At 43.9% G+C, this 17,494-nt stretch overlaps 2 protein-coding genes across 4 annotated transcripts; one reads left to right on the forward strand and one right to left on the reverse strand.

The window, feature by feature from the left end:
• Window positions 1–279: 279 nt before the first annotated feature.
• LOC135371008 (F-box only protein 42-like) lies at window positions 280–7,743 on the forward strand. The gene is made up of 12 exons (XM_064604979.1): window positions 280–690; window positions 1,090–1,326; window positions 1,396–1,499; window positions 2,180–2,355; window positions 2,624–2,720; window positions 2,808–2,864; window positions 2,945–3,070; window positions 3,769–3,899; window positions 4,833–4,987; window positions 5,054–5,285; window positions 6,391–6,607; window positions 6,693–7,743. Exons 1-12 carry the CDS (start codon window positions 564–566, stop codon window positions 6,786–6,788), a joined length of 1,755 nt encoding a protein of 584 aa, XP_064461049.1. The 5' UTR covers window positions 280–563; the 3' UTR covers window positions 6,789–7,743.
• Window positions 6,948–17,480, reverse strand: LOC135371006 (DNA repair and recombination protein RAD54B-like). 3 transcript variants are annotated; one of them, XM_064604977.1, is made up of 23 exons: window positions 17,185–17,480; window positions 16,908–17,116; window positions 16,711–16,825; window positions 16,204–16,225; window positions 16,084–16,138; window positions 15,655–15,742; window positions 15,448–15,556; window positions 14,802–14,956; window positions 13,920–14,074; window positions 13,789–13,836; window positions 13,672–13,720; window positions 13,479–13,559; window positions 12,926–13,078; window positions 12,751–12,862; window positions 11,599–11,778; window positions 11,288–11,484; window positions 10,972–11,139; window positions 10,407–10,533; window positions 9,207–9,379; window positions 8,998–9,108; window positions 8,736–8,930; window positions 8,572–8,640; window positions 6,948–7,128 (listed from the first exon to the last, which is right to left on the reverse strand). In XM_064604977.1, exons 1-23 carry the CDS (start codon window positions 17,278–17,280, stop codon window positions 7,030–7,032), a joined length of 2,766 nt encoding a protein of 921 aa, XP_064461047.1. In that variant the 5' UTR covers window positions 17,281–17,480; the 3' UTR covers window positions 6,948–7,029. The 3 variants fall into 3 exon arrangements, with proteins under 3 accessions (XP_064461047.1, XP_064461046.1, XP_064461044.1); XM_064604976.1 differs by having other exon boundaries at window positions 13,639–13,720; window positions 14,802–14,953; window positions 17,185–17,479; XM_064604974.1 differs by having other exon boundaries at window positions 13,639–13,720; window positions 17,185–17,478.
• Between the last annotated feature and the right edge of the window lie 14 nt (window positions 17,481–17,494).

Raw genomic sequence — 17,494 nt, forward strand, 5'->3', positions numbered from 1 at the left:
GAGAGCGGAGAGCAGGAAGGTGCGCCCCCTTTTGCTGGGAGAGACAGGCCCCAGAGCTCGCACTGCCGTTACCTACTTTTGGCGAGGTTGATTTATTGTACGAAATAAACGTATATATTTTTAGTCCGCAGTGGGACTTTAAGTGAGAAATTCGCAATGAAACCAGATTCTGAAGTATTGGTTGTGCGTTTCCACGTTGTAGTAGTGTGCATGTTTAGAAGTTTAGAAGCATATTCGTATGTGAGCAATCCTTTTGCTAATGAGAGTCATTCTCAACTGCGATCACAGGCGAAACTACGAAAGCCTGGAACACAAAACTGATGTCGAAACTGGACCCGCGTCAGGTGGGAGCCCCAAAAGAGCCATAGTGAGCCGACCCAAAAAGAGCCAGATGCAAAGCCGCTGCCGAAAGACAAGTCGAAGAGAAATCGACGAACGCCAAAGCCAAAGTCAGATCTCCGGCTTTTTCACGAAAACAAACGAAAGAGCTGAGGAGACAGGCTAAATACGGGGAATGTGAACCCCAACATTGACAATTTTGCGCAACAAAATTTTCCAGAAGAATGGGAAGTCCCAGCATAGAAGATCTTCCCGACGTGGTCATCGAGTATATATTTTGCTACTTATCGCCGTACAGGGACCTGAAATCATGCAGGCTGGTCAGCAAGGCTTGGTACGCTCATGTCGAAGGTACGCATGTGAATACTACTAATTTTGAAACGAAATGAAACACATTGAACATTAGCTAACATTCTTAGTAGAGAGGAATGCTGAAGGAGCGTACGGTTGGTGCACGTCCACACTAAACGCAGTGCGATGCTCGCTTCCGGGCATCGATGAGCGTCAATTCGAACAATGTTATTCACTTTTCGAGGACTATCACTGCAGTACTACCCATCGAGAAGTTAAGTGCAGTCGTACAATCTGCGTCACAGTTTAAGCATGATGCTGCAGAAAGTAGAAATGCGCGTGAAGCGTGCAGTTGAGTTGGCTAAGCTGACCGCCGCTGCAAATTAAATGTCCCCCATTATGTGGCACACGTCGACTGCATTGTAGCGAACGTTCCTGACTCGAGCTACGTCATTGCAGCTGCGACAAGAAAAATTCGCCGGGAGTTCCTCAATGCCGTGTCCCTGCAAGACGTGGTCTGGGTTCAGAAGGCTCCAGAGTCTGGGCCGACGATTTCCAAGCGATACTCACACAGTGCCTGCGTATTGGGAGATTCAATGTTTGTCTTTGGTGGCTGTACGACGGCAAACACGACGTTCAACGACCTCTGGCGGCTCGATTTGGCCACGCGACGTTGGATTCGACCGCTCAGCATGGGTACCGTCGTCCGACCGTGCAGGTGTATGGTTGACGTGTAAGAACTGCGGCATTTGTTTCTCACTTCAGGCACTTATCCCCCTCCTAAGGCGTGTGCATCGCTCGTGTCTTATAAGGACAACTTGCTTCTGTTTGGTGGCTGGACGCATACCTCACCCTACCCACTTCATCAGGTGTGAATTCCTCCACTTTGCCATTGATTTTCTTTGCATACGGTAACGCATGACCAGACATTGATGATATTGGGGGGCTTCGTTGTATTCAAGATACTGTAGTGCTGTTTACGTTTGACAGATTCACGAAATTTGGGCTTTGTTCAACGCTCCCAGAGGCGCATTTCATTATATTGTGTGGACCCTTCTGTTTGACGTGCTGCCTTACTGGTAATAATGTGATTGAAGTAGACAACCTGCCTTTCTTTATGAAATGCAAGATAAGACCAGTTTGCCATCTTGTAGCATCTCCATCATAGTCAAATTTGTGATGCTACAATTGCGAGTGCTTGAATGAAAATAAGAAGACCTGCAGGTTGATAGCTCGAGGTGCACAAGTACTTACCTTCTGTTACTGAAAGTAAAGTATAAACAAATGCTAAAGGGTAGACTTAGAACTATAAATCAATTAATGCGGTTGCTTTTTGCTGGTGGATTCAAATTGTGTCGTTCTGTGCCAGGTTTTCTTGCTCTGTAGCATATTAAAGTGCTCACACTAGGTCGACTGGTGGAATTCGCCGTAAATGCGTTTGAAGTCACTCAAAACCGAGTTCCTCCAAAGTGCATCCAGTCATTGCAGATGTCTTTAGGCTGTGTAATTTCTCTGTAGCTAATTTACTTGCACACATGCACTTCCACAGACTTGGCGGATTTTCCGGCACCTGCACATATACAACATAGCTGCAAATCGGTGGACACAAGTAAGCACTGTGGGAGGCTGTCCATCTATGGCTGGTCACTCAGCTACAACACAAGGCTCTCTCATGGTTGTTTTTGGTGGCCTGCATTGCATAAACCCTGTGGGGCCATTCTCAAGGTATGCCTGTGATAAAGTTCCTAGTGCTGTTGTTGCAGCAGAGGTGCTATGTTCTGCAAGCTCCGAGTTCCCATGACGGGGAGTACGTGTGTGGATGAATATTTGTATGTCAATGCATTTGGTAGTTCAGCTGTGTTGGGCAGTATCACTTCCAAAGGGGGGGGGGTAGGGAACTCCCTGGTTTAGACTGTCATGAGTTCAGAAAGCATGCAGCATTTTACTGTGTAATTTCAACAACCTTTAACACCTTACTTTTACCACTTTGCAGCTCGAACGAAGTATGGGTACTGGACCTTCAAACTTACATGTGGCAGAAACAGAACACAACACAGCCAAAGCCAAGACCACGTTATGGCCATTCTCAAGTGAGATAAATGCACGGAATGTCAATGAAGTCCTCACGTGCTGATTTCTGCAAGTGTTGTGTGAAAGCTGTGCATTTGTGATTGCAGATATCACTCAGTGATAAACACATGCTTATCATTGGCGGGTGTGGCGGACCAAACACTGTACGTAATGCATGCGGACGTGCTTTGTCTGTTTCCTGTAGTTCTTCCAGAGCGAGATAGTAATTTTCCTGCTCTTGCAGTTGCTGAATGATGTCTGGCTGCTCACCATTCCGGACAATCCAGAGATGCCCTGGGAGTGGAAACAAGTTGTAGTGACAAATAGAGAGTTTGCAGCTCCACAACTGTCTTTTCACCCAGCGTGCAAGGTAAGCCATTAGGCTTGTATAAACAGCATGTACAAAAAAATAAAATAAAAATAAAAAGGCATCAAGCATTAAAGGAGCACTAAAATGCAAAAACAACTTGTCCTTGGATGAAGGTTCAAGTTTCAAGAATTGCTATGCAACCAAAGTTATTTTACTAATCTCCACCATTTTTCACGAAAACTCCCTCTAAACATCCACAAAAACTGCCAGCTGTGGCGGCGCCCAGTCGCATCCTCAAGGCACAGGAATGGTGGCGGCCAATTGTGCAACAGAACGTGCACCCGCGATCCAGTCGTGTATTAGTCCGTTTCAAACATAGTCCGTCTGTGGTCTTGTACGCGTTTACACTTAGCACCATCCAAAAACATCATCACCATTCCTTGCCATTTGGCGAACGGCTTAACGCTATTGTGGTAGTTCCTAGATTCACATTTTGTTCTTTTTGAGTGCATACGTGAAAGGATACTGTAACAACATTCTCTGAATTCTCTCATCCTTTGTGAAATGGTCTGTAATGATGAGGAAAAAATTACTTCGATGCAAATCAGGTGTTAAGTCTCCTCATACTGACATAAGAACAAAGGTTCGGAGTAGTTCCGGAGTCTTGTTGTCTGAGCAAGCATCAACATTCACGGGACTTCCGAGCGTTGCTATCTTGCGAGGAATTTCCATTCAGCACGGCATAAACGTGTTTGCAGGTAGGCAACCGAGTAGTAGTGCTGAGTACAGCTCAGCGCACCTATGCTAAACCTTCCAGTCTACATGGAATGCTTGGTGTACGACCACCATCTCGTACTTGGGTTCCACCGAGGCAGGATCCAGAAGCAAGGTATGACTTTCTATATGTTACAACGGTGCATGTTCTGTGCACTGGAGGGTTCGAACAGGACAGTGCATGAGACTGACCAGATGAAAATGCTATTTGCCACATCCGTCATAATTGTTTGAGCGCTTCACTTTGCTGGCTTCCTCTCCTCTTATCAATGACATTGAGACAATGAGGGAGAGGGATATGAGTGACACATCTGACACTTCACCCAATTCAGAAACTTGCCACTAAGGTCATGGCCTTCACATATTGTGGTAGGAGGAGGATGGGGGAATGCAATGTGCATTGGCCCACCATGAATAGAGTTTTTCGATTTCTAGCATTCTCGCAGATATTTTTGAGCGTGTACACTTGCGTGTGTGATTTTTGTTCTGATGGCGTTGGTACTAACAGTAGTATATTTTTGTAAGCTCAGGTTTTTCAATGTTGAAAAAGGAAGTTGAAGCATACCACGGCAATGTTTATTATTTTGTATTGAGTTTTGCCACAGGTGAAACACTTTGACAACATTGTGCAAAAACTTTAGTACCAATCATTTAATTTCTATATCGGATCAAAGCAAGCTGAATCGTGAGTCGTTAAGACGTCCGAGAATTCCGAATTCCGTCCGAGATCGGATAACATGGACTGTTTCAAACTACAAGACCAAGCCCGAATGTGGTCTGTCAATTATTGTAACGTGAGGGATGACTTTTGCCTTAGCAAAGCAACAAAAAGCAAGCCACAAACATAAGTCAAACAGGGTAATATGAAGAAGCACGACAAGATCCAAATGACCTGCATTGTGTTATACCTTGGCTAAGGCAACGTACTTAAATGAAAAGCACCTTCGAATTAGTTCCCTGAAACCAAGGATCTGTGTATTAGTATATACATGGCTGTAATCATCTTAAAAATAATGTTGTTGTTGTTGTTGTACATGACTGTAAATAGGGCTAGAGCAGCTGCGAGCCACCAGCAACAAAAGGAAACGTGCGTAAACGGAACACGTGGAGTGTTAAAGCGACCGCTGGCTTCGTCGTCGGGAGCGTCGCCAGCTGGCCCAAGCACATCATCTGCAGGCTGTTCCAAAGACAGGGGTCAGACTGGTGAGGGACACCATCATTGATAGAGTGTACCACCTCGCACCACCTTACCAAATCAAATAACCACAGGAAGTTCGAGCGATGCAAGTGAGGATGAGTCTGGGGACAGGTCACCTCAGCGCACGTACAAGAAGACTGCCCTGGGCAGCGGCAGCGCGGCAGAAACGAGTCAAGAAGGGTCTGCAGGGGAGCAGGAGCAGCCCAGGCCCTCGATACGTCCCAATGCGCGGAGGGATAGGCAACGACAGTTGGAGGTTCTCGACCGGATGGCGCAGAGGCTCAGGGACCTCAGGGCAGCAGGGTGACTGAGTCCTCGTTTCACACTGATTAGGACTTTGGTTAACTTTGCGAGCGTATCCACTACAGTGGGACCCCTATTATTGGGACTCCGCTTGTAATCTAAATCCGCTAACTGTAAAACGAAGTACCGGTCCCGGCTTAATTGCTATGCCCTCTACGGATTGATGTTCTGACGTAGTATACTGGGGCAACTCGGGATACCAGTTACTGTAAAATCATTCAGCATGGTTACAACTGTAATTGGGGAGAGAGAGAGAAAAAAAAATGTATAAGCACATGACCTACTGCTACAAGAGGAGACTTGTACACATGCAAAGATCCCAGCACCAGGGTAGTACTTCTGGTAGTCGTTGCTTCGCTGTGGGACTTTGTGCTTTATGGCTCTATTCGTTATCACTCGATTTGTCGAATCCACGTCAATGTACGGTGGGCATTAGGTAAGGCCGCTAGATTTCTGCTGTGAAAAATTTACGTTTCCGCGAAGTGGGATTTACAAATCTGCGGGATTCTGCAGGCGAGAGAAAACAAGCAAAAAAGGAAAAGTAGCAGTATTCTCCAAAGATCCTAGACTCATTCCACATGTTTTTCCAGCCTTTTGCAACTTTTCAGTGCACAAAGAAAATTATACACAACTCTGACAATTTCTCTGCAGGCATTCCTGTCGTTAGTTTTTCTTTCGTCGTGGCGCATTCAGCCACGTAAGTGCCAGCATTATCGGTGGTGTCAGGCATTGCATTAGCGACTGATTTGGTCTAACCCGCGAAAATGTCGCAGATTGACTGAAATCCTCACATAATTGAGTAAGATATCGAATATTCCCCTAACAAGCGGACGATTCTGAAGGAAACAACAAGTTCTATGAAATTTTGCGGAACCTCGGTAAAAATAAAACCCTGGACACTGCGTTCTCATGGGCAATTGTGGCATGTCCAAGTCTCTATATGTCATAGTAATCGTGTCAACAGAAACGTAATATGAACATGAAACCGAACACTTGCAAACTTTTTGGAATTACGGCTGGAAGTAACTGGAATTTTCGATGACAAAAGGAAAGGTGCATGCTGCGGAATATTCGTGCCAATCAAGCTCGTACATCTTTCTTGCAGGTCTCAACAGCAGCATCAGGTTTCAACAGGGCACCATCGTCGAGCATGTCTCATGCACTTATACGTGCTAGACGTGAGCCGCGTGACAGACAGCGCGGAGGCATCGTGGCTCCCTCTTCAACAGAGGCATCGCCCTTCCCCCTCAACTGTAGAAGAAGTTATTCTCTACTCTCTAGTGCTTGGCCGTGGAGAGCTCATCCTCTTTGGAGGTATCCAGGTAAGGTTGTTTTCCGGTTCCTTTGTTCACGCTTTGTTTCTCGAGATGGTTTGAAGAAATATCAAAGGGAACGTTTTAAATCTAGAGGGACTCAGTCAACAGACCGGAGGATGCGGACACGGTGCAAGAAGTCGTTTCAAGTTCGGTGTACTTCGTTACTTGTAAACATGTCACGATATAATCACCTGTGATCGCTGCATTGCAAGCTTCGTGCAGCAGCTCTTCTCAGCGACTTAAAAATTCATCACTGCCATATTGAGGAAATAGCTGCGCAATATGAGATAATTTAAGCACGGCTGCTGACCTGTAACAGAGTTTGCCAACGTCCTCGCAGAGAATCACTGATGTAAAATACTTTATTGTAATTATTACGAACCAAAGATGTACATGTGCCCAATTTCCCCGTCGGCAACTGTGCTCACTTAAGAAACGCAGGTCGTGTGTGAAGGAGTAGTGGCCACTTGTACTACATTTCTGAAGACGAAGGTAATGTCCTGAGAGGCTGAAGCCAAGTGTGGGTCCTGCAAAGACCCAAAATTTAGGATTTCACCTTTTTATAATATAAGTAGAGCCTGAAGTTTTCGGGAAATATTTTTTTCTAAATTCGGGGGTTAAAAATCGGGTAAATAAACATGTGCACTAAATTCATGCGAATTCGGGTGAAAAAAACTTCCAGTAGGCTAAATTCGGGGGGAAATCGGGCTCAGTTACTCAAAGTAACTGTAGTAGTTTGGTACAAACGGTGATGTAACTGCATTTGCTGCCAAACAAGTAAGTTAGTGCATTCCTACAGACATCCAAGTGAGGGGCAATTTGCCAGGCAAAAATCGGGTTTCACCCTAAAGAGGCAACCTTCAATTCGGGGTGCAAATTCGAGGAAGAATCGGGTAAAACCGTAAAACTTCAGGCTTCTAAATATAAGGAGACAAAGGCGTTTCATAGTGCAAGAAAACCTTGAGCCTCGAGGCCACGTAAAAGACGAACACGCGCGGAAGACTTTTACGTGTCTTGGAGGTCGAGGTTTTCTTGCACTATCGATCCTCACCAGCTAGCTGCCAGCCGTCCTTTCAGTCATCTCAGAGACAAAGGCATTGCCAGCTGTTTTCCCCAACAATAAACATGCATCTGTGACCTCATGGTTTGCCTCCTGAAATTCTTAGGGGTGTGTGACGGCACTTTGTTCGAGCGTAGCAGTGTCAAGTTCTGTGTTGTTTGTACATATTCACGTTTGTAACTTCTCTTCCTGGAGCATTCTTATGACATGTCCAACAATAAAAACTCGAATTTTGTTACAACCTAATACATAGAGTATAACGATAAGCGTTATCCTCCTATCCCTGCTACAGTGAGCAAGGCTAATCGTGAATGACCAGTGTGGTAGTCTCTACCACCACTGTGCACCATACTGTAGCGATTGAAAAATATACAGAGGCTGGTGCAGCTCTTTCTGTCAGTGTGTATAATTTTCATCTATTGTGCTGTAACTGGCACTTTTCCTGTACTAATACTCCTCTCCCCTCTGCTTTCTGTCTTACTGAAAAAAAATTTACGCTCCCAAGGAGACGTCAGCAAAGAATACATTGTGGGATATCTACCACATACGTGTATATGTATATATATATATATATATATATATACCACCACAGAAAGAAAATGTTTGCGAGTGTGCAGCATCTTCTGAGGTTCATTATGTCATTGTTGTAATTACTAATTAGTCAACTTGCACATTAAGTTTTGCGCTCTCTCTTCATTTCTTGAAAAAGGGCACTCTACTCTAGGATCTTTGATATGCACATGTTCGCTCATGCTTTGCTATTGCGTTTGTGTAAGTTTCCATGGAAATTGTCCATCCTGGTGGAACTTATCTACACTAAAATGCGGAAGTAAGTTGTGCCTCCTCCCCCTTTTTTTTTTTCTTCGAGGAAGGAAGAAAAAGAAAGGAGGACATCATGCATGCACTGTACCTGTGTTTGCATCAGGTTGATGGGTGCTGCAATATGCTCCCACTTGAGCAGATCTTCCATGCCAACCTTCTGGGAACGCAAACCATATTTCACACAATAAGCAAAAGGAAGTCAGGCCAGCATTATGCCAAGCCATGCATGCACACTAAAGCAAGCAAGAATACCTTCCCAAGCTTCACAGGGTAACCTTTGGGCTGCAAGGTCTGGCGTGGCTGTGGTTTGCTCTCCTTTTGTCCTTCTGTATCGTAGTCAATATCAAAATCTGCGTCATCCAGCAGGAGATTATTTTCCTGCTGACAAGGACATCCTAACAAGTCGTGCGTTGAGCAAGCCGTTGTTTCGTCCAGTGAAAACAGGTCCTGAAATGCAAGGTCTAGGTCATGTACCAGCGCCCATTGGCTTGGGGATAGTCTGAACGTTTGACACCTTCAGATCTTCTGACGAAAACTTCTGATTTTCTTTTTTGTTTTCGAGAACAGTGCCGCTGAGTTCTTGCTTCATGATCTGTCTTTGAAAAATTTTCTCCTCTACTGTGCCCTGACATGAAATGAAAGGTGCAGACTTATGTGGCACAGTTTTAAAAAGTAAGGCACAATATCAAGATGTGCGTATCAAAAAATGTTTTCTGAGCTTACAGTGGTTAGCAGGCGATATACTGAGACATCATTTGCCTGGCCATCCCTCCATACTCTAGCCATAGCTTGAAGGTCATTTGCAGGATTCCAGTCAACGTCGTACAAGAGAATCCGATTGGCTCCTACCAGATTTAAACCCACGCCTCCAGCTTTTGAGCTTAGTAGGAAGACGACTGCACAGATTGAAGCATGTGTAACTTGTCTCCTCTTGCACTACACCACATATCAATTCTGACAATCTTTGAGAACAGCATGACTAAGCCCCCTGGTTTTCTGCTGCGGCAAATTCAAAATTCTGCGGCACCAACTTGTAAATTCCGCGATTTTCCGCGGCAAGCAGTCAACGGCTGCTTGAAATGGGGAATCGCTTTATTTTGTCTTGGATAACGTGGGAACAAAAAATATTTTATAAAATTACAGATTCGAAGCACTGTTGTGGTTCAGCATGACAGCATACGTGATATCTTGTCGCCTGCAATCATTTTATAATTGCTGAAAGATCTTTCGGCATCTACAGAGTTTATGGGAACTTTATAGGAAGATTATAGGTAGGAGCTTACAATACGTGCCCAGTGGAAGTTACATCTTTAGGACACCCTTTTTATTTCTGGACTGTAGGCATTATTTAAGAGTCTAGGGAAACTCCCAAACATCAAATCAAAATCCCCCACTGCTGCTGCTAGGCTGCTCGCGGGAGGGACGCCACCCCATCCTCAGGCGGAGTATGCACAATAAACTTGGGCTAACGTTATCTTAAGCTAAACTACAATCTGTCTGTGTTGGTCCTGCAGCACGGGCAATTTCGTAAAGCAGGCTTCACCTCATGCAGGGAAGCGTCAGGTGAAGCCCACTTTCGGGAGGTGTCGTTCATATTCTGCGAATAATCGGATATTCGGAAATCCGAATATTGGGCATTCGATTCGCGAATGAAATTGATGATTGATATTTGATTCGAATTCGAGAACTCTAATATCCGCACACCTCTAAAAATAAAATTCCGTGAAATTCATTGCCAAACGAAGGGTTCCACGATATTTCGCGGAAAACCCTGGGCCTTAAGCATGACCCAGTGTAAGGGCATCAAAGTGGCAAGCAAAATCAGATGCAGATTTCCAAGAGATCAGTGTGAGTCATTTACAGGAAGGAAGCCACAAGTACATGTGACTCAACCAATCGTGCACATGACTGATTCATACTTACAACAGTCTGAAGATGGTGAATTGAAGCGGTCCACAAGTTCCATACGCTGCACGGAAGATGTTGAACCGTCCAGTCTTACGACAGGATATTTCTTCTGAGAGCACAGCTGTTGCAGCAAGTCGAGCGTCTGCACAGAAAATCAAATTCCATGTTAAATTGCATGTCCTTCAAACTTGAATTACCTCTGGAAATTATGGTCTTCGTTGAAGTTTCAGAAGACACAGTGAAGATCTTTCGCTCAGGCTAAAATGGCAACTGTCATTTCACCTCATATTGCAATCAGCAACTAGTCAAATAGTCTCAAGCACAGCCTTCCATTTGTTGAAAGATGGAAGTCACTGAAAAGGTTAGCCAGCTGTAGGACTCGAACCCACATCTCCTGGATTACCGGTCCAGGGCTCTACCAATTGAGCTAAGCTAACACACCTCCCCAGCGACTTCCAAGGGCACGTCATCTGAAGGGACACATCAACCACTCTCTCTCTCTCGCTCATCCCCATTTCACTCTTACATTTTTCTCACTCATACACACAATCATACGACGAGTCGACGATCACATGCCTACCTTTGTGAAGCTGGACACTATCACTATTCTCCGAAGAGGCTTCACAGACCACATAGAAGAGAGTAATTTTGCCACGACCCTCATTTTGCCCGAGTGAAGTTCCAGAGAAACGCCAGGACGCTGGAGATCTGGTGGAAGCACGTTCTGTACGTCAATTTGTAATGGTTCCTGTTTGAAAACATCACACACATATTTCACTCAAAGGAGTCGTCTGCTGCCGCATTTATTGTAGTTCTTGTTGAGTCTAGTTCGTCGCAGCTCTACGGATCTCTGAAGTCGGAAATACAGCAAGGCTGGCGAAGCGTGTTGAACTTACTAAAATTTCCTCATCGGGCTCCTGTACAAGTAACGGGTGATTGCAGAGCTTGCGCAGTGCTAGGATGCACGCCAAGTGGGATGTTGCATCGCAGGACAGATAGGAGGTGAGACAAGATCTCACGGCATTGGATTGCAGGTATGCGTGATACAGACGCAGCTGAAGTGGCTGTGGTTGGCAAAACACCACATACTCCACTGCGAGAAAGAGTCTCTGTAACTATCTCCTAGCCAGTGGGATTTCACCCATGCATACATGATTTAAGGTCCTGTGTGCAGAAGATTATTGTACTGGCAAGAATATGTAAGCACCTTTTCCAGGTAAATAACTTTTGATGACCTCTTGAGTGCGACGAAGTATGAACAAGGAAGTCAATCGCGACAACTCTTCAGTCCGCGCTTCCCCCAGTTCTTTCACCGCTGGACTGGCAGTGGGAAGTTTGGACTGTAGAATAGGCTCTTGATACACGCGTCGGAATGACGACGGTGTGCCTGTTACGAAGGAACATTGAAACAGTAAATGTGCAATCAATCCAATTGAAAATCATTACATGAGGAGTTTTGCATTAATCAGAAAAAGTTGCTGGATAAATATTTCATCACTTTGGTTATGTCTGCAGCACACAGAATCTCTTGGGTTGAACATCCTTTTATCGTTTCTACTCAGTTATGCTAGAAATGCACATCAGACATGTGTTCAGTTACATTTAAGAACTTCTGAATGCCAAGTGTAATTGTCAAGCATCTGACATAACGATTTATTACTGCAATATAGTAAGAATTCTTGATAATATGTAGCTAACTCACTACATTAATGCTGGAGTAACTTCAATTAAATTTCTTCCTTTAGATAGCTTTGTTCAAGTATACCACATCATGTTTTGAGTTACTTAACCCCATTGCAGGGCTTTTAGCATTTGCTTTTGGAGTATATGTGCAGCAAAAAATTAAACTGCTTTCTGTGACCCCAACCATATATTCTCAACAACTTCCAATCTCTTTGTTCTTACAATTAGAATTTTGTGTTGTTCAATTAATTTTTGAGTCAATATATGGTGCATATGGTACAGGTTGTCTTACCAGCATTTCTGTTGCTGAAACACAATTTATCATGTAAAATATAAAATACTAAGATTATTCCCATGTTGCAGTCTTCTTTGTTGTGCAGGTGCTTTTGCAAAACTGATAGTATGATACTATATACTCATGGGATATTTTTATTGTCTGAGTACCCAGACACTTTTTTGGAATCAGCCAGTTGATGGTAAGCATTGACTAATGAGTTGATGAGCAACTAATTGATGCATTTGGCATACTTCTACTGCTGATAGTTCACTAGGCTACTTAAGAACATCCAACATCAAATTTTTCACATAAAAATAGGCTCTATAAAACACCCTCAGAACCTTGCAAGAAACAAAAAATCAGAACATGGATCTACAACACTTCAGTGACGTAACCTACCTAGAATTCCTGGATTGCAAAAATCGATGAGAGCATAAAATTCTTGCAAGTCATTCTGAACTGGAGTGCCAGTAAGGAGAATTCTCTTATCAATTCCCAGGGTTTGCAGACACTAAATAAAGACAGGAAATATGAGGAAAAGAACTTTCCAACATTAGACATTTAGTAGCCATACAGCCGTCGTCTTGATGTTTGCATTCTTGAGCCTGTGAGCTTCATCGCAGACTAGAAGATCAAAAGTCACGTTTGAAAGGCTCTCTGCACATCGCACGCACATCTCGTACGAAAGTATTAGCACTGGATACAAGCTGGGCTGCCGCAGGAAACCCTGGAAGTTAGAAAAGTGTATTCCTATGCAGGCATATAAGAAACATTGCATGACTGCTGCAACACAAGACATATGTACAACAAAGACATTTGTGTAAAGCCTGCTTGCTGTAGATGATATTTTGCAGTCTCTCTTTCTGAATGATTGTACAACATTTGCATTTGCTTCTGCGGCAATGTACATTATACTAGACATCCTTGAACTGTTTTTACTGCCGTTTTTTTTGTAACGAAACTTGCCTGCCTTGTGATGCACTTGTGAGGATCTAATCATGCAGTCAGACATGCAGAGGACAAACACAGCCATCAATATCTGATTAAATCCACATTCTACACCCCCCACCTGTACCATTCCTATCGCCTGAAAATTGGCATGTTGGATAGAAGATGAACTTGCTCACTTCTATTTTGTTGTTCTGGTCGACGTGGTAGACACGAAGGTTGCGGTTCATCAACCATTTCTTAAATTCTTTCACCCAGTTCTACGAAAACAAATTTGGTTAGCAAAAAATTATACAGTGCATAACTTAGATATCATCTTTCATCGTTAGATATCATTACTTTGACTAGACTGCTTGGTGTGATAATCAACACCTTGCGCAGGCAGGGCTTTCCACCATAAGGTCCCTGTCTAAGAAGTGTCCTAAAAAAACACATGTGATACGTTATCTCAGATGAGTTGGGTATGAAAGTAGGTTTATGAAACCTTACCATATTAGTGCAATGCATTGCAATGTTTTGCCAAGACCCATTTCATCTCTGAAAGTTGAGGAGCTCGTGTCACTGGGTGCCCGTTTGAATTCGGAAGCGCTCCACCAGACAATGGCTGCAGCTTTACTCACGCAAGTATAGCACCACTGCCGTTGAAAGCACGCATGTTCATAATGCTCTCGTAAAGGAATACAAGGCCTTCCTTCTGATGTGGCCTCAGACAACGTGCAAGCGATGCTTCCACCACTACATCTGTAACAGGCAGCTGGTTTCTGTTTTGGTTCCCCTGGAAAGTGAACCATACCGCATACCAGGGCCATTTTTGTTGAACTGTCGAACGTTGCATGTGTAATAATCACCAGACAAGTTTAGTAGTAGTGCAGTGCACACTGTGGTTTACAGGAAACAACGCATGCTTGATAAGGGTCAAGCGTAAGCTCAAGATCAAATGTGATATGAAAATTATGCATATTGAGACACTTTGCGTTTCAGGTTTTGGGGTGTTTTAAAAATAGGGGGATGGCAGAAATAATGGTTGTATTTTGGGAGCTGTAAAACAAGGGTAAAATTGGGGAACATGGACTGGAAAAGTGAACAATGAGCACAACGAAACGAGATGCTGAGAGGATGTGCTCAATTCGCATTGCTTAGTGTTCTCTAGTGCCCATATTGATGACTGAATCTGCACTTGATTTATTTATTTATTATTATTATTTATTATGTTTTTTTACCACAAGTGAAGATGACGCAAATCGGAAGTAAACACGGGTCCTACCAGCTTCTACCTTAAAACACAGGGCTATGCATGTAATGTTGTCCGCAGAGTCAGCGAAAGCACGAAGCTGCATATTCTACGAGGCGTATGTTTCCTTTGTTCTCATTTAGCCATATCAAAATTACCATTAAATTCAGTTACCGTAACACCTCCAACACATTTTGTGGCATGAAAACCTTCGTTGCATACGGTGCACAGTTCTTTATTTTTATCAGTGTTCATTATTTGACTCTTCTACCTGCTGAGTGTGGCTTGGCCTTGGCAAGACCAAAGAATCAGGCTGGATGACAGGTACATTCGGGACATGGAACTTTCGTGCAGTCTGTCCAGATTCGGTACCAGTCTCGCCTATGTGAGGTGTCTTGAAGGGAATTGCAGGGATGCTGCGTCCTGCTAAACGGTAACAAAATGTGGTTTTGGTGAGTGCAGGTATGTTGTCCCTCTTTGGTGAGGGTGTACATACATATTTTCTCTGACTATGTGACAATTTGAAGTTTTTAATATGAGTCGATCTCATATTGATTTGGGAACTTTGATGTGCGGCACTCTTAATCTTTGGTACATTTCCATCTCTGCCAAAAAGCAGAACACTGTACGCACAGTAAAGGGTAAATCGTGACAATATTTCCCCAGAGTCTTGATAAGAAAGCTTTCATGTGGTGTTTCAGATTTTGATGTCAGCTCATCCGGAGCTCTTGTAGCCGTACGTGTTTATTTACATAAGTATGCCTTGCGAGATGTTTGAACATAAAAATGTCTAGTTGTGCATCCTGTATTCCACATCTCGTATTGTTTCTGTTTTCCGAATTTTCGGTCCGTGCCAAGTTCTAATATAGTTTCTATTCACCTCTGTTTTCTAACGTGTTCTATGTACGTTTACAAACCTTGACATGCCGTATTGCTGTCTCGTGTAGACAAGGGCCCAGAAGTAGATGTGCTTCCAGTAAAGCACTGACCAGATAGATATTCTTCAGAGGAAATGATACCCTGAACCTAGAAATGGGCAGTGAATAAATCCATTAATAAGATAGTATATAATATAGTACTAGGCAATATGGGTAGGTGTCGAAAGAATGTCAACATCGATATACCTCGCATTCCTTTCCTGACAGTTTAAAGATACTGCCTTCTTGAATGTTGCTCACTTCTGATGCCTTGTAGCCAAAAGTTGTTGCTATCCTGCATTTACAACATTGTATTTGCTGTGACTACTTGCCTGACATGTGTGTAAGAACATAACACAGGAGCAAGCAGAGAAGTTGGGTTATGCACATGAGTCATCTACAATGCTGGCAAACAGTAACACATCAATAATTGCTGCACACAAAAGCCATGGAGTTCCAAGTGAGAATTGAAGTGCATGCACGTGACACCCTTCAGGTAAGCTTTAGTGCAATGAACCTGCATTAGATTTCGCGCAGACCTTCCCACAGCCTAGCAACACAAATAGAATTAAACAAACGTGGGGCTGAGGCAGCATGGATGGCACACAGGCTAAAAAACAGTAAACTATGACATACTCTTTTCCTTCCAAGGTCCTCAAGGAGGCACATCGTCCCTTGATGATCAGCACTCCTGAAACATTTTTTCCCCCCCTTCTGTGCAGGATTGTTACAAAGTTTGGACTTTCGAACACTCACCATCACCTTCCCATTTCTTGTGCTGCAACAAGAATTAGAGAAAAAGAGGTCATTACAAGATACAGGGCCGGTGCTCGGGCGCGGGGCCTTATCGCCCCCTCCCCCCTATCGCCGGCCCTGACAAGATAACAGATATGCAACTTGATACAGCTACATCCTTCCGGTTTTCCAATCTACTCTTAGCTTTCAACATGGCTGTACAGTACAACTGTACAGGTGTCAAGTATTTTCAAATGCAAATCAAATGCTCATTCGAAAGATATTTCATTTAAGACTATAAATTGGTATTAAATTTATAAACAGTGTTGTGAACATTTTGACAGGCTTGCTGGACAAAGTACTGCATACTGTGCAGCAACCTCACCACCAGATCCAATTCTATTTCGAAAGCCAGATGATGGCTCGACACTGTCCCTTTAACAGGGCTGCTGGATGAATTCTTCGTGGTTTTGTCACGTCTTTTCTGGCAGATCTGGAAATGTCAAATCCTACTTTACAAAGCCTTACCTTCTTTGTGGACTGCTTACACCACATAACACTGAAGTAATGTGCATCCAGTGACAAGTTTCCTATTGGTCCGGTGGTGCAACTGGAGGCATCACCACTAGAGTCGTCGTTGCAGCTGCAGAAATAAAACATTTCGGCTATAACGTCGTTAACCGCTGAGGAATTTAGCAAGAAAAACGAGTTGTCGACAGACGTACCGAGCCGTGTCGTTTAGAGCAGCCGTGCCAACAGCGCTGGCTACCGCAGCCACTGGTGGTACTTTATCCTCAACACAATATTTCTTTGGTGAGTTCTCCGGGCTGTCATCCGTCGCCTGACTTAGTAACTTCATGACGTCGTTGATGCTTCGTTTTTTACTTTGCCCCGAGAATGTTGAAACATCTTCCGCCGTAGCTGAGCTCGGCACCTAATGATCGAGAGCCGAAAAATGAATGTGGTATTAACTTAGGCATGTAACTTTAGACACAAGCCAACCTTTGGGACCGAGGAACCAAGAGCAGCTGTGTGACTCACGAAGGGCGACACAAATCGCTTGTGGGAGCTCTGACTTGCCACTGCTGACTTTCTCATAATAACGTCGCTTTTACCCGGAAAGCACAACGGAATGTGTGCATAACACCGTTCCGACTAAGGACATGTAAAACAGACTGACATTCACGAACGAAACACCCGCCACATTAGCGACTACTTTTGGATTAGTACGATACTGGATTTCATCCATTCCCCAAGCGTTTGCCAGTGGAGTCGACCAATCCACAAGCTTTCACTGGCTTCGACTGGCTAA

Source organism: Ornithodoros turicata, chromosome 10 (genome assembly GCF_037126465.1).
Source record: "Ornithodoros turicata isolate Travis chromosome 10, ASM3712646v1, whole genome shotgun sequence".
Classification (NCBI taxonomy): Eukaryota; Metazoa; Arthropoda; class Arachnida; order Ixodida; family Argasidae; genus Ornithodoros; species Ornithodoros turicata.